The 21,895-nt window shown below is 35.0% G+C and overlaps 1 protein-coding gene across 3 annotated transcripts in view; it reads right to left on the bottom strand.

Moving 5' to 3' along the window:
* Nucleotides 1–21,895, bottom strand: part of LOC136043706 (roundabout homolog 1-like) — a 156,630-nt gene that overhangs the window by 27,104 nt on the left and 107,631 nt on the right. For all 3 annotated transcript variants that reach the window (XM_065728595.1, XM_065728594.1, XM_065728596.1), the window contains exons 9-11: nt 17,191–17,329; nt 12,206–12,351; nt 8,257–8,422 (exon numbers count right to left, since the gene is read on the bottom strand). In XM_065728595.1, the coding sequence (XP_065584667.1) occupies nt 8,257–8,422; nt 12,206–12,351; nt 17,191–17,329 (451 nt within the window). The remainder of the gene's footprint in view (nt 1–8,256; nt 8,423–12,205; nt 12,352–17,190; nt 17,330–21,895) is intronic.

The raw sequence follows: 21,895 nt of genomic DNA, 5'->3' as shown, positions 1-21,895 counted from the left end.
TCATTTCATATACGGAGTAATTTCTGTTCGTTTTAAGTTTTAATGTCGCTCCTTGCTTTCAGCTAAAAAAATTAGTTTTTTTTTATTTAATTTCTGAACGTTTTTGAATTAATGCATGTTTGGTTTTGGCTCTCCGCACATAAATTATTAAAACGAAATTTGTATATTAATTTTTTTTTGGCTAAATGGCTTTCTCTTAGTTTTGATCAGACGATTTTGAGAAATAAGGGGTGGAGAAGGAGGCCTAGTTGCCCTCCGATTTTTCGGTTACTTAAAAAGGCAACTAGAACTTTTAATTTTTAACGAACGTTTTTATTAGTAAAAAATATACGTAACTTAAGAATTAACTTACGTAACAAACTTTCATAACCTTATATTTTTATTTTGTATACGAGGTGGTTTGTACCCTCGTTAATACCTCGCTCTTTACACTAAATCGTAAGTTTTGTCCCAATTATTTAAGAATGACCCCTGAATCAGAAAGGCCGTAGAATAAATAGTTGAAATTACTAAAAATACTTTAGCATAAAGAACAAGGTATTTATCTCCTCCTAAATACCTCGCTCTTTATGCTAAAGTATTTTTAGAACCCCTCATATGCGTAATAATCTCTGTTCGTTTTAAGTTTCAATGCTACTTCTTCCTTTCATTTGAAAAAACGTTTTCATGTTTATTTTTCATTGTTTTCCTATAGTAATGCTAGAGAATCCTGCGCCCTTGTCATTGAATTTTTCTTCCCCCATGACAGATCCCTCCAAGGAAAGATCTTCCATCATAGCCCCCTCTCCTCAGCCCCACCCCCAAACAAAATAAATCCCCCTCAAAACGTCTGTACACTTCCCAATAACCATTACTATATGTAAACACTGGTCAAAGTTTGTAACTTGCAGCCCCTCCCCCAGGGATTGTGGGGGAGTAAGTCATCCCCAAAGACATAGTTATTGTGGTTTTTGACTATGTTGAACAAAATGGCTATCTCAAAATTTTGATCCGTTGACTTTGGGAAAAAAATGAGCGTGGGAGGGGGCCTAGATGCCCTCCAATTTTTTTGGTCACTTAAAAAGGGCACTAGAACTTTTCATTTCCGTTAGAATGATCCCTCTCGCGACATTCTAGGACCACTTGGTCGATACGATGACCCCTGGGAAAAAAAAAAAAAAAACAAAAAAACAAACAAATAAACACGCACCCGTGATTTGTCTTCTGGCAAAAAATACAAAATTCCACATTTTTGTAGATAGGAGGTTGAAACTTCTACAGTAGGGTTCTCTAATACGCTGAATCTGATGGTGTGATTTTCGTTAAGATCCTACGACTTTTAGAGGGTGTTTCCCCCTATTTTCCTAAATAAGGCAAATTTTCTCAGGCTCGTAACTTTTGATAGGTAAGACTAAACTTGATGAAACTTATATATTTAAAATCAGCATTAAAATGCGATTCTTTTGATGTAGCTATTGATATCAATATTCAATTTTCTAGAGTTTTGGTTACTATTGAGCCGGGTCGCTCCTTACTACAGTTCGTTACCACGAACTGTTTGATACACGAGCAGGTAAATTGCCGCTACACACCAAGCAAGAAAGGTGATAACCTAAATAAATTCAAAAAATTAGAGAAGCAAAGATGAAAACCGGTTTTGGTCACTAGAAACACCTAGGGTAACTTTGCGGGTGGTGTTAAAAAAGTACAACTAGTTCGCAAAAAAGGAAAAAAATGGTGTCTGTAACATATTGTATATTAATATGTTTTATTTACACATAATATCAAACAGTTCGTGGTAACGAACTGTAGTAAGGAGCGACCCGGCTCAATAGTAACCAAAACTCTAAAAAATGGTATTTTGATACCAATAGCTGCATCAAAAGAATTGCATTTTAATGCTGATTTTAAATATATAAGTTTCATCACGATTAGTTATACCCATCAAAAGTTACGAGCCTGAGAAAAGTTGTGTTATTTTAGAAAATAGGGGGAAACACCCCCTAAAAGTCATAGAATCTTAACGATCTTAATCTTACTGTTTTAAAAAGAAGAATTGAGAGAAAGAGTCAAACTTTAGCGTAAAGAGCGGGGCGTTGATGAGGAAGCAGCCTCTTTCTTAAGATATTTTCAGTTTTTCTTGTGGAAAGAAACATTTCTTACTTTTAATATATGGTAGCTTTAGCTTGAATAGATAGTTGTTAAAAAATATTCATTGCCAGTTTTGATTTTATTGCCTTAGCCATTTGGTGGTACAAGATGTACTGCATTTTTGCATTTGTTTAGATACGAGAATTTTGATGCTGTTCATAAGTGAGCTTTAGGCTCATTTTAATAGGCTATATTAGCAAAAATCTAGAAAGTTGAAGTCTTTTCCACACTATAGGCTCTTAAATAAAGAAATTGTCCCTTTTTATCCACAAATAAAACTGGTTAAGTCCTTAGAATTTAATGATTAAAAAATAAAAAATAAAATTTGTCGTTTGTGGTTTGCAAGAGTGGTGTGTATTCAGTGTGAAACCTCGTGGGTAGTAATTAGGAGAAGTGATTGTATACTTACTAAATAAAATAAATAATTAGATCTTACATGACAATTATAAAAATTTATTAGCTTTTTATAGTTTGAAGACCTTTGTTGAAGTAAAAATGAAGTAGTGTACAAGATTGTATTTGTTTTATTTAATTATTACCTTCGAAAAGCTTCTCAAATCCTGCGCCCCCTTCATGAAAATTCTCTTCCCTCATGATAAATGCCTCCATTGAAAGATCCCCCACGTAATCCAATCACACCGACTCACCCCTCCTCAACGTGAAAAAGTCCCCCTGAAAAAGCCTGTACACCTCATAGTAACCATTACTGTATGTAAACAATGGTCAAAGTTTGTAACTTACAGCCCCTCCCCTGGGAATTTTTGGGGATGATGGTGTCCCCAAGGACATATTTATTAGGTTTTTCACTAATTTGAACAAAAAGGATGTCTCAAAATTTTGATCTGGTGACTTTGGGGATAAAAAGGGAATTGGAGGGGGCCTAGGCACCCTCCAATTTTTTGGTCACTTAAAAAGGGCACTATAACTTTTAATTTCGTTAGAATGATTCCTCTTGTGTCATTATAGGACAACTGTGTCGATAAAATCACCCCTGGAAAAAAAAAAACAAATAAATACAGATCCGTGATCTGTCTTCTGGAAAAAAATACGTAATTCCACATTTTGTAGAACCTTTGTAGTGCCATTTTTGTAGGATGAAACATTTACAGTAGGGTTCACTGATACACTGAATCTGATGGTGTGATTTTCGTTAAGATTATATGACTTTTAGGAGGTATTTCCCCATTTTTCTAAAATAAGGCGAATTTTCTCAGGCTCGTAACTTTGATGGGTAAGACTGAACTTGATGAAACTTGTGTATCTAAAATCAGCATTAAAATGAAATTCTTTTGATTCAACTATTGGTATCAAAATTCTATTTTTTAGAGTTTCTGTTACTATTGATCCGGGTCGCTCCTTACTACAGTTTGTTACCACGAACTGTTTGATTCCGTAAGGTTCAGGTTTACCTTAGTCATAATGTGCGTGTCTCCCGTAATCATAGGGATATATATATATATATATATATATATATATATATATATATATATATATATATATATATATATATATATATATATATATCTACTGTAGTTGCTGTTATGGTTGTAGTGAGTGTAACCACGCATATAGCTGTGGTTGTTGCGGGGGGAAATCTTCCCCTTCATTTTTTCAGGTATCCTAAACTATCGAAATAAAAAGAAGGACATGTTCCGCTATACAAATAATATGAACATGAAAAATCCCTATGATTACGGGAGACACGCACATTATGACTAAGGTAAACCTGAACCTTACGGAATCAAACAGTTCGTGGTAACAAACTGTAGTAAGGAGCGACCCGGATCAACAGTAACAGAAACTCTAAAAAATAGAATTTTGATACCAATAGTTGAATCAAAAGAATTTCATTTTAATGCTGATTTTAGATACACAAGTTTCATCAAGTTCAGTCTTACCCATCAAAGTTACGAGCCTGAGAAAATTCGCCTTATTTTAGAAAAATGGGGAAATACCTCCTAAAAGTCATAGAATCTTAACGAAAATCACACCATCAGATTCAGTGTATCAGTGAACCCTACTGTAAATGTTTCAACCTGCAAAAATGGCACTACAAAGGTTCTACAAAATGTGGAATTACGTATTTTTTGCCAGAAGACAGATCACGGATCTGTATTTATTTGTTGTTTTTTTTTCCCAGGGGTGATTTTATCGACACAGTTGTCCTATAATGACACAAGAGGAATCATTCTAACGAAATTAAAAGTTATAGTGCCCTTTTTAAGTGACCAAAAAAATTGGAGGGTGCCTAGGCCCCCTCCAATTCCCTTTTTATCCCCAAATTCACCAGATCAAAATTTTGAGACATCCTTTTTGTTCAAATAAGTGAAAAACCTAATAAATATGTCCTTGGGGACACCATCATCCCCAAGAATTCCCAGGGGAAGCGCTGTAAGTTACAAACTTTGACCATTGTTTACATACAGTAATGGTTACTATGAGGTGTACAGGCTTTTTCAGGGGGACTTTTTCACGTTGAGGAGGGGTGAGTCGGTGTGATTGGATTACGTGGGGGATCTTTCAATGGAGGCATTTATCATGAGGGAAGAGAATTTTCATGAAGGGGGCGCAGGATTTTCTAGCATTATTAAAAAAAAAACAATGAGAAAATTAATGATTTTCTTAACTGGAAGTAATGAACAGCAATAAAACTTAAAAGAAACAGAAACTATTACTTATATAAGGGGGTTTTTCTCCTCCACAATACCTTCCTGTTTGCGCTAAAATATTTTCATTAGTTTCAAATATTTATTCTACGGCCTTTGTGATTCAGGGGCCATTCTTAAAGAATTGGGACAAAATTCAAGCTCTAGTGTAAAGAGCGAGGTATTGACGAGGGGGCGAACCCTCTCATATATGTAATAAAAATACACAAATATAGAAGTTCATTACGTAGGTTAGTTCGTAAGTTACCTATATTTATTACTAACAAAAACGTTCGTATAAAAAATAAAAAATTCTAGTTGCACTTTTAAGTTGCCAAAAATTGGAGGCCAACTAGGCCTCCTCCCCCCTTTGCTTATCAAAATTGTCCGATCAAAACTATGAGAAAGCTATTTAGCAAAAAAAAATGTTTTGCAAATTTCGTTTTAATTGTCAAAGTTTTAATTTCGTTTTAAAATCAAAAGATGCATTAATTCAAAAACGTTCAGAAATTAAATAAAAGAAAACAGTTTTTTTTAACTGCAAGTAAGTAGCGAAATTATAACTTAAAACGAACAGAAACTTTTTCCGTATATGAAAGGGACCCCTCCTCAACGCCTCGCTCTTTATGCTAAAGTTTTTTAATGTTTTAAAAAGTAGAGTTGTGACAAAGAGTCAAACTCTAGCGTAAAGAGCGAGGCGTTGAAGAGAAGACAACCCTTTTCACACACGGAACAATTTTTATTCGTTTTAAGTTTTAATGTCGCTCCTTACTTGCAGTTAAAAAAAGCTTGTTTTATTTATTTAATTAATCAAAGTACCGCACGAGATGACAAAGCACTGGAAGTACAGAAAACTTAGAAACTTACGATGGACAGAAGAGACTGGACTCGAACGATGAAGATGCAGCTTGCTAGTGATGACAATGCAACAGATTAAAAGAACCAATAGAAAAATAGACCATTTAAAGAAATATAAACAAGAAAAAGTGAACGTCCTTTGCTTTTATAAGAATTGGTAAAGTAAGTTTAATAAAGAGTTTAATGTGAACGGAATTTCAATTTCAGGTATTGTAGTGGTATAAAAAACCTACTTGTGAAAAACGTTTTTGGTTATTTATTTTATTGAGTACAATTTTAGGGTATACTCCTTCCTATCTTATCGTCTCTACTTCATATTTCCTTAGTTTATATTTTAATGTTTTTTCCACTATCTTTACATTCCTTTTGCTTTCATAAGATCTATCATTCAGATAATTATTGTACAAACCCTTTTAAAAACTTTGCTGTTAAAAGCGTTTTTCACTAATATTCCTAGCTGCAGTCTTAACATTCTTCTCACGACACCATCCAGCAACTTCACAAATTGTTTATCTTAAACAATTACAACCATCTTTCACATTGTCAAATTTTAACCTCTCAAGTTTAGCATTCAACTGTTCCTCGAAAGTTTCTGTCAAATTCTCAACCTGCAGTCTACCAACATCATAACTTCTTGGGAGGTAGTTTTAGCTTTAAATTAACACTAGACAATACTAAACGGAGATCTTTACTTTTAAAATTTATAGCAACACTCCTATATATCGGTTTATTATAACATAATCAATAAGGTTTGCCGTCTTACCATCATACGAATACCGTGTCAACTTATGGGCCATTTTATGACCAACCACCGGATTGGTTATAACTAGATTGTTATACCTACAAAATTGCAAAAGTCTATAGCAATTGCTGTTTTCTTTTCCACCACAAAATTTACCTAGGCTAGAATACCACATATCCCTATTTCTACCAACCTGGGCGTTAAAATCCCCTATTAAAAGTACACCTGGTACCATGTCTATTTGCTCCTGTAATTGTAAGTAAAATTCATCTGAGTCACTAGTGTCTACGTCAGTTGGTTCAACAGAGGCATATACTACTATAACTGATACACTGACTGATATGATGTAACTGATATAACTGATACAATAACTGATATAACTATAACTGATATAACTGATACACTGAACTTTTTAGTCATAAAATGAGCAATTAGTATTCTATTATTAATACCTTCCCAGCCTAAACATGCCCTTGCCAGCCTTACTACCTGTCTATGTACCCCATCCTTCCTGCCTGAGTAAACAAATTCTATTTCACATAATTTCACACTTCCTACCCCTGGGATACGAGTTTCTGAAACTCCTAATAGGTCCAGTTCGAATCATTTGAATTTGTCAGTCAAAACCTTGATGTGATGGTCATTTTTTTAACGTCATAACATTCCAACTTCCAATTTTCATACTCTTTAAATCATTGAAATTATTTTGGATTCAGGAAAAGCAATAATCCCAAAATACCAGTGCAGGATGGGGACCAACATATCTCCTAAGCCGAAGCGCTGAAGCCGGATTAGAGCCAGACAACAAGAAGTTCCTAGGACCTCCAGAGTGAATGGAGACTTTGTGCAATCCTGGGCCCATCTTTGTCACAACACAGTTTTCGGAGCTTGGAAATGCTCTTCTATCAACAAAAGTTGAAATCCTACACAAACAGTCCCAAGCCTATTATCTTCGACACATTATATAGTCATGTCGACAAATATTATGCTACCACAGGGAGGCAACCCATAGTATATAAATTAGCTAGGAAGATGTTTTTCAGTCCGAAACAGACAAAGCCCAGAAGAATTAGCCGTTAATTAGAATCCCATGCGACTACTGCGTCGTTTAGTAGGTTATAATTTTCTCGAGGGGCGCCACTCCTCAAGTGGGAACAGAACTGACCGCAAGGTTCCCAGCCATGCAAATACCCTGAAAGGGTGGCAGAAGCCCTTTACAGATACCGTTGTCCGTGAATATAGATCATACGCCCTGCCGCAGTTGCCCTCCTAAAGAGGATCCTCTCACGACGGTGTTCTGCATCACCATGCAATTTAACCCATTACTGGGAGAAGGTTTGTAACTCATTGGATATATGGACACGCCGGTGGCCCTGTTGAGTGTACATTTGAGGAGCCTTCTTCCATCTTTACCTGTATTTATGACCCCAGGTGAGGGTGCCCAAGTTTCTATTATGAGCCCCCAGGATAAGGTCCCCCTTGGTCCGTGCCTCCTGTGGAGGTGCCCAACCTATCTGTAGGGAGTTCTCATATTGCCACCTTTGAGCACGATGAGTAGCCTGGTGGAGGCCCCTTTTTTCTCAAAACTAAAAGCTAAGTGCCTCAAAATCGTCTAAAATTCATAAGAACACGAATTTTTAGTGCAAATACTAAAATCCATCAAACTAAAAGTAAAGTACATTTTTAGGGTCAACTTAAAATTCTTTTTTGAGGAGGCGTTTTTATTGTTTGGATGCGTCTTTATACGCAAAGTAGCACGCAAGTTAGATGCATATGGGGGAGGAGGGAAAGACGATTTTCCTAGTGAAAAGGTATTGAAATATACTCAGGTAGGAACCACCCCGCTTTTAAAAAGAAATGAATAAACTTCGTGGAACTTACTTTGCGCCTCCACTGAAATCTCAGCTTTGTCACTTCCTGCAAAATTTGTAGCCATGCATTCATATGACCCATATGCTCCTGCATTGTTTTTGGAAATTGTGATTGTTGAAATGGTTACTGTTGGCGTAAAAGTTTCTCCATTATCAAAAATATTTTCCTTAATATCCTAGAAAAAATGGACTGTGATACTCGCAAATCCTTTATCAACAGAAACTACCATATTCAGCCACTAAAAACACACGGCCACTCTTTGTTTGGATGATGAGACATGTCTACAATAAGTGCAAACTTCGAGGGCCTTAGGGGCTAGAACCAAGAATTGCTGCTTCCGAGAACTCAGTCAGCAAAAACATACTTGAAAATTACCAAAAAATATTTATCTTTGTATGCTGGGACTGAATTTACTTTAAATTGCAAGGTTTGATCTCCGGACAATCAAAATTGCACCCATGCTGCAAACAACTTTTTTATTCACTTCGACCTTCGAAAATCGGAACACACTATGCATAAACAAGAAGAAACATTATGTTGCAGCTATATTTTGATAAATATGTAGCTGGTGTTATGGTTAAATTATGTTACATTTTGCATCCAGTACCGCTGTACTTAACCCCCCCCCCCAAGTGCAATTATAAAGCCAAAATTATATTTATCCTGTCAATCTCCCGAGAGTCTCAAACCCGTACCTGTAGATCTGTGTACTAGCTAACAGATAAGTACCATTATGTGTATAATCAAAAATCCTGACATATGGGGAGGGATAGGGGCTAGGACCCCATGTCACTGGGCTTCAAAAGAGACTAAAATATGTTACAGGTTAGATCCTAAGCAGATACGTAGAATTTGTCGAATGGGTGAAACTTCGGTTACGAATAAATACTAGACATTATATACCTTTTGACTGTGTCATTATTTGCGCTCAATTTAGTTTCACACAAACATTATTATGACTTCTATTTTATCATTTAATAATATTATCTAATGCAAACGGGTACCCTAGAAGGATATATACCTTCAAGAACCTATAACAATATGGGCTAAATGAGGCAGGATTTCTCAATGTCAATTGATACAAAAAATTCCAAAGAGAATTTTGTTTACTCATATTTCGTATTTTGTTTTGGCTTTAAACTCCTCTTCAAATTAAGAAGAAATCTACCTTTCAGGGTCGGGGTATTCCACATCAATAACCAAAAGATCAAACAAGCAGACGAGAACCTTAGAGGGGCATGATATAACCACATTTTTCAAGATAGGGAGCACAAAATAAGCACACAGCAATACACTTTTGGGTTGTATTTATCTTAGGATGTATGCTTTTTCCAATTGTGAAAATCTGCTTGTTGCCTTTTTATACTATTTATTATTAAATCAGTTAACATGAAATACAGCAGTTTTTTATTTGGGTAATTAGGACACAAGCGATTAATCTCAAGAAATTTATGACAGACACATAAAAAAGAGGAATTGTGCTAGCAAATAAAACCTGCTCAAGCCAAAAACGTATTTTTATTCCGCTTGGTATTTACCAAGTGACATATAGCGATCACAATTTCTGTCGGTCTGTCTGTCCTGGTTTTGCTGGTTTGGGCACTTCCAGATAAGCTAGGAAGATGAATTTGGCAGGCGTATCAGGGACCAGACAAGATTAAACTAGAAATAGTCTTTTCTCCGATTTGACATCTGGGGGAGGGTGGGGGCCATTTAAATCGAAAAAATAGAAAAAATGAGGTACTTTTAACCGACGAACGGGTGATGGAATTTTAATGATAGTTTAAGATTTTGAAGGACATTGTGTTAGAGCACTTATTTTGAATCTCGACCAGATCTGATGACACTGGGGGAAGAGTCCTGTGGTGGTGCAGTGGATTTGATCTTAGCTTGGTAATACGGAACCCAGAGATCGAATCACGCTGCAGGAATGCACTGCATGGCCGACGCAGGGACCCTAGTAGTCAAGAAGCGTCGTTAATTCTTAAATAAATTGGGGGGGAGCTGGAGAGGGAAATCTGAAATATTAGAAAACACTTAGAGTGGAGGATCGAAACTTGGTGGTGGAAACAAGCAGAAGTCTTAGATACGTAATTGACATAACTGGCACATATCCGCTCTCTTCGGAGGGGGCTTGGGGGGATGGGGCTATTTTGGAAAGAATTAAAAAAATGAGGTATTCTTAACTTACGAACAAGTGTTAGGATCTTAATGAAATTTGGTATACAGAAGGACCTTGTAACTTAAACCTCTTATCTTAAATCCTGACTGGATCCAGTGACATTGGGAGGAGTAGGTGGGGACTGGAAATCCTGTATAGCGCTTAGAATGGAGAGATCAAGATAAAACTTGGTGGTAAGAACAAGCATAAATCCTAGATACGTGACTGACATAAACAGAACGGTTCCACTCTCTTTGAAGGATTTTTTTAGGGGGTATTTGGTTAATCTGTAAAAATTAGAAAAATTAATTATTTCTAACATACGAATGAGTGATTGGATCTTACTGAAATTTAATATTTACAAGGACCAAGTAACTCAGACCTCTTCTTTCAAATCTCTACCAGTTCTGTTGACGTTAGGGGGAGTTGGGGGGAGAACCGGAAATCTTTGAAAACGCTTAGAGTGGAGAGATCGGGATGAAACTTGGTGGGAAGAATAAGCACAAGTCCTACCTATGTGATTGACATAACCAGAACTGGTCCGATCTCTTAAAGGGAGGTGGGAGGGGGGACATTATTTGGTAATCTGGAAAAATTAGAAAAAATGGGGTATTTTTAACTTAAGAACAGGTGAATGGATCTAAATGAAATTCAATATTTAGAAGGACCTCGTGTCTCAGAGCTTTTATTTTAAATCCTAATCAGATCTCTTGACAAAGGGGGAGTTGGAGGAGGAAACTGTAAATCTTGTAACATGCTTATAGTTGGGAGATCGTGATGATACTTGGTCAGAAGAATAAGCAAAAATTCTAGGTACGTGATTGAAATAACTACACCAGATTTACTCTCCTTGGGGGAGTGGTAGTTGAGAAAAATTAGAAAAAATGGGGCATTTTTAGCTTAGGAACAAGTAATCAGATCTTAATTTTAAGTTGATATTTAGAAGGGCCTCGTGTCTGAGAGCTCTTATTTTAAATCTTAACCGGATCCAGTGACGTTGGGGTGAGTTGGATGGGGAAACCGGAATCCTTGGAAAACACTTCGAGAGTAGAGATCAGGATGAAACTTGGTGGGAAGAATAAGCACATGTCCTAGATACGTGCTAGATGAACCAGACCGGATCCACTCTCTTTGGGGAGGTTGGGGAGGGGGGGGAGGGTTAATAAATCTTAGAGAGGAGAGACCAGGATGAAACTTAGAGTGGAGAGATGGGTATGAAACTTGGTTGGGAAAATAAATAGAACTACTAGATACTTGATTGACATAGCCAAAACGGACCTACTCTCTTTGGGCGATTTTGTGGTGGGGGATTTTGGAAAAATTTGAAAAAATGAGGTATTTTTAACTTACGAACGAGTGATCGGATCTTAATGAAATTTGTTATTTAGAATGGGATATATATATATATATATATATATATATATATTATATATATATATATATATATATATATATATATATATATATATATATATATATATATATATATATATATATATATATATATATATATTCATATATATATATATATATATATATTATATATATATATATATATATATATATATATATATATATATATATATATATATATATATTCATATATATATATATATATATATATATATATATATATATATATATATATATATATATATATATATATATATATATATATATATATATATAGTAGACAGTAAGGAGCAGGACGAAAATGTCTTTCAAATAAAAACACTAAAATTTAGAATTTTACTGAACAAATTTTTGAATACTAATGAGAAAAGAGATTGAGCTTACTTTATGTTGTACGTCATCTAATGGCCAACTACGTTTGAACCATATAATTTCAGTTTGGCTATAATTCAGTGGGAGTGGCACACCAGCTACCCTACAGTTCAATGTCACTGATCCATCTTCTGCCACAATCTTCCCTTCCAAATAATCTGGAAATTGAAATAAAATTGGACAACCACCTTCTTTATAACCATTCAATTCAATTTATTTGTTACCTATCAAAAAAAGGGGTGCAGATTCCAAAATTAAAGAGCATAACATAAGGGGCAAAAGAGAAAAGAGAAGAAAATTTTATGAACAAAAATAATTAGTTTTTACAATCATAAGAACATAATCAAAAGATCCATAACGTAACACAATCAACATAGAAAAGACATAAGTTATAAATCATAAGAATCATAACTCTATCTTAAGATCCTAAAATAGAGAAGACCAATTATGATTAAATTTACTGTTGGAATTGCACGTCGATAGCCCCAAACAGAATTTACGTAAAAACAAAAGGCTATAAATCAGAGACTAGGTCATCAGCACTGTTTTGTTTATTTATGACCTCAAAGTAAGCAATAAAAAACGATCTAATGTATAAAGTGTATATGTACATTTTATATACACCTCAAAGTATATACTAAATATAACTAAATCTATATGTAATCTTAGGTGTTTCTTTTTTTTTAAATCACGAAAAAAATAACATTTTGAAAAAATCAGAGCTTTTCTAGAGAATCGTCATAAATTTTTGCCCGCCAGCCTAGCCATATATAAATTGACTTAGAACACTGTTATCCCACCCTGGAAAAATTGTTTTGTACCCCTTTTAACTGTACCCCCTCACTGAAGGAAACCTTGTGACCTTCGATAACCTTGTTATCTATATTTTTTTAATCCGATACCCACAAACTACAATCAATCGAAATCAGTTTTGAAATTTGTTTGTCCTGACTTTCAACGATCGATCCTAGCGATTTTCTTAAGTGGAATGTTATATATATATATATATATATATATATATATATATATATATATATATATATATATATATATATATATATATATATATATATATATATATACATATATATATATATATATATATATATGTATATATATATATATATATATATATATATATATATATATATATATATATATATATATATATATATATATATATATATATATACTACACCTAATACTACTGGTTTAATACAAAACTAGCTTCTAACCTCATTTCCCACCTTAACTGCAGCAGTGTTATTCTCTTACCTAGTACTACTCATTTTAATGTATTTGTCTGGTATACCATACAAGGATAAGACCTTTTTTAAAGCTCTGCTATCAGCAGAATTGAACGCCTGTTCATAATCATTAAAACTGAGGACGAAAGGTGTTTGACAACTAAGGCACTTTTCAATTATTAACCTAAGAGCAAAAATTTGGTCGACACATCCTCTACCTTTAATAAAACCATATTGTTATTCTCTTAAAACTTTTTCTGTAGCATTTCTTACTCAAAAAAGTATCATACTAGTAAGTAATTTGCTACATACAGAGACCAGACAAATGCCTAGATAATTACGACACTCACTCCTATCCCTCTTCTTATAAAATGGTTTAATTAAGGTTTTCCTAAAATCGTTGGGTGATTTGCCACACTATGAGCACCTGGAGTCTTATAATTTTTTAATCTATTTAGTATTGTCGCTAATTCTCCTCACAAAACAAATCTTCCTTCATTTCAAAGGTATCGGAAACTTTTGCATTTTCCTCTATATCGTTACCTTCAACTGTATATCGGTTTAGCAAATTCTCAAAATGTTCCACCCATTTATCTTTAACTCTTTCCTTATCACTTATTGTGGCCTCATTCTTATATTAACTGGGACAAGTCCGGATTGACCGTTTCCTCTCAGTTTATTAATTTGCCAGTATAATATTTTAGTATTATACCACCTAGCTGCATTTACCAGATCCTTGGCAATTTTATCCATGGCCTCCACTTCACACCTCCTTAGTTCATATTTTAATGCTTTCTACAATTTCTCACTCCACGCCTTCTTAGTTCATATTTTAATGCGTTCTCCAATTTCCTTACATTCATTTTGTTTTCATATGATCTGTCACTCAGAGTAAATTCACTAATATTCTTAGCTGCAGTCTTAACTTTCTTTCCCTAAGACACCATCAGCAACTCCACAAATAGTTTTTCTAAAATTAATCCTCCCATTTTTCACATTTATCAAATTTTAAACTCTCAAGTTCCTTAAGATGCTCCTTGAAAGTTTCTCTCAAATTTGCATACTGGAGTCTACCAACATAATGACTTCCCAGGAGGTAGTTACCCTTCCGAAATTCCAGCTTTGAATTAACCCTTGACACCACTATATAGAAATATTTACTTTAACATCAATAAAAGCACTCCTACATACCCTAGGATCTTGTATTGATCCCGCTAGTCTTCGGTTTACAATTACATAATCAATAAGGTCTGCTGTCTTACCATCACGTGAATATCATGTCATTTTATGAGCCATTTTATGATCAAACACCGTACTTTTTATAACTAGGTTGTTATACCAGGGAAATTGCAAAAGTCTTTAGCCATTACTTTTTTCTTTTCCAACACTAAATTTACCTAGGCTATGATACCATCTATCCCTATTTCTACTAATCTGGGCGTTAAAATCTCCACGTAAAAACACCATATTTCTATATGTCACCCTGTCTATTTGCTCCTGTAACTGTAATTAAAATTCATCTGAGTCACCAGTATCTACCTCAGTTGGTCCAACATTGAAATATACTACTATAACTCATATTCCGAAGTTGAGCGATTAAGCCGGCTTAGAACCGGAGAGCAAGAATTCCCTGGGACCTCCAGTATGATTGGAGACCTTGTGCAATCCTGGGTCCATCTTGGTCACAACATGGTTTTCAGCACTTGGCGATGCTCTTCTATCAACAAGGGGCAAATTCCCGCACAGACAGTCCCAAGCCTATTACCTGCAACTCATTATATATTCATGCCTAAAAATATTATGCTACTATGGGGAAGCAACCCATAGTATATAAGTGAGCTCATAATAGTCCATAATATACACCAAAGCTATTTCCACGAAACTTAAAATGACCAACTAGAATTCATACCCTTTTTCCAACTTTGATCGATTAAATGGACATTGAGCTTAATTGAGAAAGCTTGAATCTGAAACCGTAAATAGCAGACCGAGGGTGAGCTCACACAGGATCTGTCGTTTATGAATTCCAATCAGGGCATAATGTTCTTTGGATCATTAAGAGCCACACACATTGTGCTTTTACACTTAATGATGGTTATAAGCAGTATCGGAACAAATGACCCCAATATTTTAAACAAGTACAATTATATTTAATTTCTTTGATTCTCATTTAATTAGCATTTCATAATACAACTTCATGGTCTATTAAATTAATATCAGAGAAGGACTAATTTATTAGGGAAACAAAACCAAGGAATAAAGTCTTGCAAAAATAGTCAGTCATTAAAATCTAGGGAGCCTGTGTGACTCAAATACCCAATAATTTCCTTTATAAGAGAAAAAAATGGAAAACAATTAGTATGGAAAACCAACACTGAGAGTTACATAGATGTTCGGATCCTTCTAATTCTAACAAATATAGGAACTACATTCACAAAAGGACATAAAAAACAATCAAACGTGTAAATTCATATTAAACCACCCAAAAAGAGAAAAATTTATGATCTGGGATGGAACAAATTATTATATCGTAATATGACATAATACATTTTCTTAACAATACTTTTGAACATGTGAGGATAATCAACACTTTGAACCCTATTTGGTACTTTGGATCAATTTTGGGGACCTGGGTATCACAACCCAACTTCCCACTAAATGATATAACCAGGCTGTTTTACCATTTTTGTGAACGAAACGGCCTAGTTTTAATTAGATTCCATCTGGAAACGGCAGTTTCAATCTAGCGTAAGGACAGTAGCCCGATTACAGCCATTTATGCACTATCATATGGATTTAAAAATTTTAACTATTAATTAAACATAAAAGGACCCCCTCTCCCACAGCTGGACTCAAGCCTTTCTCTATTCTTTTTAATTGTAAAATTAATAAAACTTTGAAACTTCAATAATTTTACTTTTGTTAAATAATCAACATTAGTGACTTTCTTAATGAGTTTTTTTAAGAAGGATTACAGATGTATCAATTAAAAATGCTGTTCCATGAATTTAAATAGCTAATTTCAAAGTTTTTCTTTTGGGATGAGATAACCTGCAATCCAGAGTTCATTTATAGTAGGTCCTAACAAAGGGACACTGTTCACCCTTTAAGTAGTTTATATGTCTTCTAGCAGGAAAGGAACATCAACAATGATTGGGACAAAAATGCTTCAGCTATCTATAGGCTAAAGCCTAACTGACACATAACCTACACTGTCAAATCAAGAATTCGAACTATATTATTCATATGCAAATCGTGGCTTTTACAATACCATTCAAATCATAAAAATACCATCTCCTTGGAAAAAATTTAACACTTATTTTCTCTCTAAGAAACCATAAGATATACTGTTTGGGCAGTGAAACAGTGACAAGTTATACTCTATGTTACTGTGAAAGACGCAATTTGACGACAACACTATAGCTATAACTTGCACTAAAAAGATGAGATACATCTATCACTGCATCCATCACTGTTTCAGGTCTATCAGTTCACTTAAATTTTTTGTTATACTTGCTGAGACTGTTTCTTAGAGAACGGTCTAAAGTGACTGAAAAAAAGGTGATTTGTCTTTTTTCAATGGTTTTTAACAAAGATTAAGGTATTTTACGATCTGAAGAATAAAATGGGATATTCATTTACATGTTGCGTTCAAACATTTAATTTAATTACATTCAAATATATATTGCCAGGAGCATAAGCACAAAATATTTGAAGAATAACTTTCAGTTATCATTGGAAAGCACTTACCTTCAGCATAGAGGCTATGAACTACAGTCCGGGAGCGAGTGGGGACTGAACAAATGTATTTTCCTGAATAATGAGGGATCACATCCGTAATGGTAAGGTTTCCATCCCTTGATATTTCAAATCTTGAATCTGCGGTTATCTGTAAATAAATAATGAATTACAATAGGTTATCGATTAATATACTAAAACGTTCACATCTTTATGAATAAACACAGGGACATCGATGAAGGTCCACCTCCTTGAAAAAACTTGTCTAAATTTGCAAGTTTTCAATCCACCTGCTTACAAAGATCCTTTAATGTCTCCAGTTCTAATTTTGGATACAAGTACATCAATGGCCATTTTTCTACTCTAGTAGTACTATGAGGCAAATACTTGCATGTAATTCTTATTTATTTCACAGTTAATGCTTCGTAATCCATCTTATCTGAAATGATTTCCGTAATAAGCATTCGATTTATTATTTCAAAACAAAAAAAAAGTTTTTTTTAAATGAAAGTAAGGAGCGACATTAAAATTTAAAACAAACAAAAATTATTCTGTATATGAAAGGGACTTTTCCTCCTCAACGCCCCACTCTTGACGCTAAAGTTTGACTCTTTCTCTTAACTCTACATTTTAAAACAGAAAAAAACTTTAGCGTAAAGAGCGGGGCGTTGAGGAGGAAAAGCCCATTTCATATACAGAGTAATTTCTGTTCGTTTTAAGTTTTAATGTCGCTTTTTACTTTCATTTAAAAAAACTTGTTTTTGTTTAATTTCTGGACGTTCCACCCATCTCTCTTTAACTCTTTCCTTATCACTAATTGTGATTTTTCCAGGCTATCACCAACTTTAAGAGCGGTTTTACATGGACTATAGATGTATACTTTTTCTCCAATCCTGTTAGCTCCGGACAAAGGACAAGTAAAAACCACCTTTTGGGTCACAGGCAAGAAAAGTAAGAAAACGATAAGATAAAGTGTAGTTAAAGCCAAAAACGACCAGGTACACAAAGAAGCACAAATAAAATAAGCGTACATCAGCGATCTCTGCTCTTCAAATTCATATAAGAATGATACACTAAGATTAATGAATCAAATAAGATTTCCTTTTAATAAACATATTTTCCTTATACCTAGCTGTTCACGAATAGTGAACAGCTTTGACTCTTTTTACTTTACAGCTTTTGACTCTTTTTTTTAGTTTGACACTTTGCCACAATTCTGCTTTTTAAAACAATTCAAAGCTTTAGCGTAAAGAGCGAGGGATTGCAGAGGGGACAATCCATTTCATATACGGAGTAATTTCTGTTCGTTTTAAGTTTTAAAGTTGCTCCTTACTTTCAGTTAAAAAAAAACTAGTTTTTTTATGTAATCTTCTACTAAGACCAGCAAGTAACTTGGCTTCCACTTCATTGACCATTCTTTACCTCTATGGCAAGTCCCAAGGGTCTTTTTCCATCTTATAATACTCAGAAGAGCCCTGTTTATGTCAACTTTACCAGTGTTTTTCTTTAAGTGGTTTCGCAATATAAATTAACTGCGACACTTTATAATCGGTCCTACAGCCTCTCTCCCTCAACTTTTAAAATCTCTTATAGCCACCTTTTCTTATTTTCTTCTATTTTCACTTTATTGAGCCAGAACTAAAAATTCATGGCACCTGACTAAACATGAAAACTCAATAACTTCCCTTGAAAGCTCTGATAGCATTGTAGTTGTCATGTATTAAAATAAACTTGTTTGGACGCTGGGGAGTCTACATTAGACAGTTAGCATAAATGTTAGTCCTTTGCCAATAAAAACTCTTTCTGCTACCAGGCTTGTTGCATGCAACGACAAAACTTTTCTTGTTAAAGATACAATCCATGTGACCTGAGTCGAATATCTTTTCCTGAAGGCAATGGTTGTGTTGATAGCGCAAACCAGGACAAGATTTTTTGATCCCCTGGCATGAGTTGCCAAGCTCAAATATAAATCTGCTTAACGGAAAACACATCAGCATTCTCATCCTGTTCTGCATCTTTCCAGCCCAGAAATATAATTAAATCAAGCAGCTTTCTTTTCTTACTTCGATGTGTAATGATAAAGATATTTACATTTTCTCAAGAAAAATATACAGTATTTCAGGTTTTTCGAAAAAAAACCATTAGTTATATTCAAACATCAGGCTGGGGTAGCTGATCTTGTGACAGCACGAGAGCTTACAGTCTCTTCTTTAACCTCTTGAAGGGTCCTTTCCTTTTTGTAAGGAAGAACTCCTATAATGTAAGTATGCTCGTCAAAAATGGAAGTGGAGGACCAGGAGCGTTGATTGGAAAAATTAGGTTCATAGGCGATGTTATGAAAAACCTTGTAAAAGTCTCTAACACTAGCATCTTGACCATTTTTAAAAGAAAAATCTTTTTTTGTTAGTAAACAATAAAAAGTGCAGAAAAAGTATTCAGTAGAAGCAGGATAAAAAAAAACAAGTATTTTGTCCTCTATGTCCTGGTTCTATTGGGTAACCCCACTACATCTTTAGTTATTATTCCCAACCAAAATCCCGTCTTAACACATGGGAGTTTCAGTAGTACGAGCCCGAAAGCAGTGACAGAATAATGCTTTTAAATGGACTCCTATTCCTGCTTTTAAACAGAGCCATATTCCATCATTCCATGACAGCCAGTAGGAGCATGTTACGTCATGTTCCGTCATGTTCCGTCAAAACCTACGATGGCCAGGACATATTTACGTCAGTTACGCAAAAGAGTTTGTTTACTCTTAGTTTTTACATAACAGTGATTGTTTACTTTTGACTGTTACGTAATAGGGAATATTAGAGTCCGCTAGTCAAGCGGGGGAGTTTTATTATGATAATTTCAAGTTTCAAGACGCTTCAAGACATTTCAAGACACTTTTAAGACATTTTTTCCAAGCTATTTTTCAAAATGTGTCAAGATATTTCAAGAAATTTTTAGACATTTTTCTTCAAGACATTTTTCAAAGAGTTTCAAGGCATTTCAAAACTTTTCTTAAGACAATTTATTCCGGTCATTTTTCTCATGATATCATGATCATGATTTCTTTAGTTCTTACATTTAAGTTTCTCTGATGCTTGAAGAATCTACGAAGGCAAGATGAGAGAGACCTTCAGGTTCCACTAGTGAGGAACCTTTAAGACACCAGACCTAGCAAGCAGCTCAATCAGGACCCTGGAATCAAATTCCAATGAAGCACTAGCAATTAATTTCACTGGGGGGCCCTACTATCCAGTTCTATTGGGGGGCCTTACCATCCGATTTCACCAGGGCTCCTAACTTAAGCACTGGTCCATGGGAACCATATAATCCGGAACCTTAGCATCCAATTCCATCGTAGACCCTAACATCCAATTTCATCGGTTCTCCAACCTAGCCACCGACGTCTCCAACACCCAAAATTTCCGGGGGGGAGGGTCTGGCATCCAATTCCTTAGGAGCCAAAGCATCCATTTTCATCAGGTTTCTAACCTCACCACCAGGGGCAATAGTATCCAATTTTACTCCAGTATCTAGTATTCACTTCCATCGGAGGGCATATCATCCAGTTTTATCAGGGGCCCTAAGAAAACCACTGAGGCCCCTAGCAACCATTTCCAATGGGAAGCCTTAGCATCCAGTTCCATCGAGGGTCCCCTATCACGCGATTACACCGACAAAACGTTTTTAAAGATGTTTCAAGACTTCTTTGAATGTCATGTAATAGGGGAATGTTTACTTATGTTAAAGATGGGGGAATATCCACTTTTTTCTTATTATTTCAGAAAATTCATTTTGTAAAGTTCACGGCACACGAATAGTGAAGAAGAGGGGGTGTTGTAGATATCAACGGCCAATTTTATGACTCCAATAACATAGATTGAGCCTACATGCATGATTTTGCTTCAAACAAGGCGAGATTCACCTGTCTTCCAATAAATATAAAGTAATGGTAGGAAGGTACCAATTTGCGGCTCCTAATAATATTAACTGATATTTTAGGTGAATTTTATGGTGAAGCGAAAACCAGTATACATTGTCCCATCGGTCCATGGTATCCGCTTTTAGCCACCAGTTTGAGAAAGCGAATGAGGTCCTTGGTCATTTTTTAACATAGTCCTTACATAGTCTCTTTTTTTCTGTTGTGTATAACTAAAAAGCATTTGTCACCCCCTTATAATTTTCTAAATCGCGAATCACTTCAAAATGGTGCAAGCTCTTCAGATAGTATTGACCAGCTTCAAAAAGAAAATTGCATCTCTCTTAGTTTAGATATTCATTTCTTGCCTCAGCGCCAAATTTCTAATATTACTGTAAAGAAGGAAGCACTAGCAAACCTCCTTTACCGTCATCAATGAGAAAAGTATTCATGTTGGGATGCAAACGTGACACCGTTTCTCTACCTCAAACACTCTTATGTGGATTTCTCTTTCTCAGGTGTAACACATCTTAACCACTTTCAGATTTCTATTTGGATTTGAAGGGGGTGGGGGCATCTAAGACTTGCCCAATTTGATCAAATTTTTCAGTTTGATTTGGCTTTTTGGTTATCTTTGAGCTGGGAGAGGGTGCTGTCGTTGGTTTTTTCCCGGTTAGAACCAACTCTACAAGTGATTGTGCATAGACTACAGATGTACACTTCCTCCCACACCCTGTTAGCTCTGATTAAAGGACATGTAAAAACCATTGTTAGTTCCCCAGGCAAGAAAAATAAGAAAACGATAAG

This window comes from Artemia franciscana, unplaced genomic scaffold (assembly GCF_032884065.1).
Source record: "Artemia franciscana unplaced genomic scaffold, ASM3288406v1 Scaffold_855, whole genome shotgun sequence".
Taxonomy (NCBI): Eukaryota; Metazoa; Arthropoda; class Branchiopoda; order Anostraca; family Artemiidae; genus Artemia; species Artemia franciscana.
Note: the sequence above shows the minus strand (reverse complement) of the source record. Positions and strands in the feature narration are given on the sequence as shown.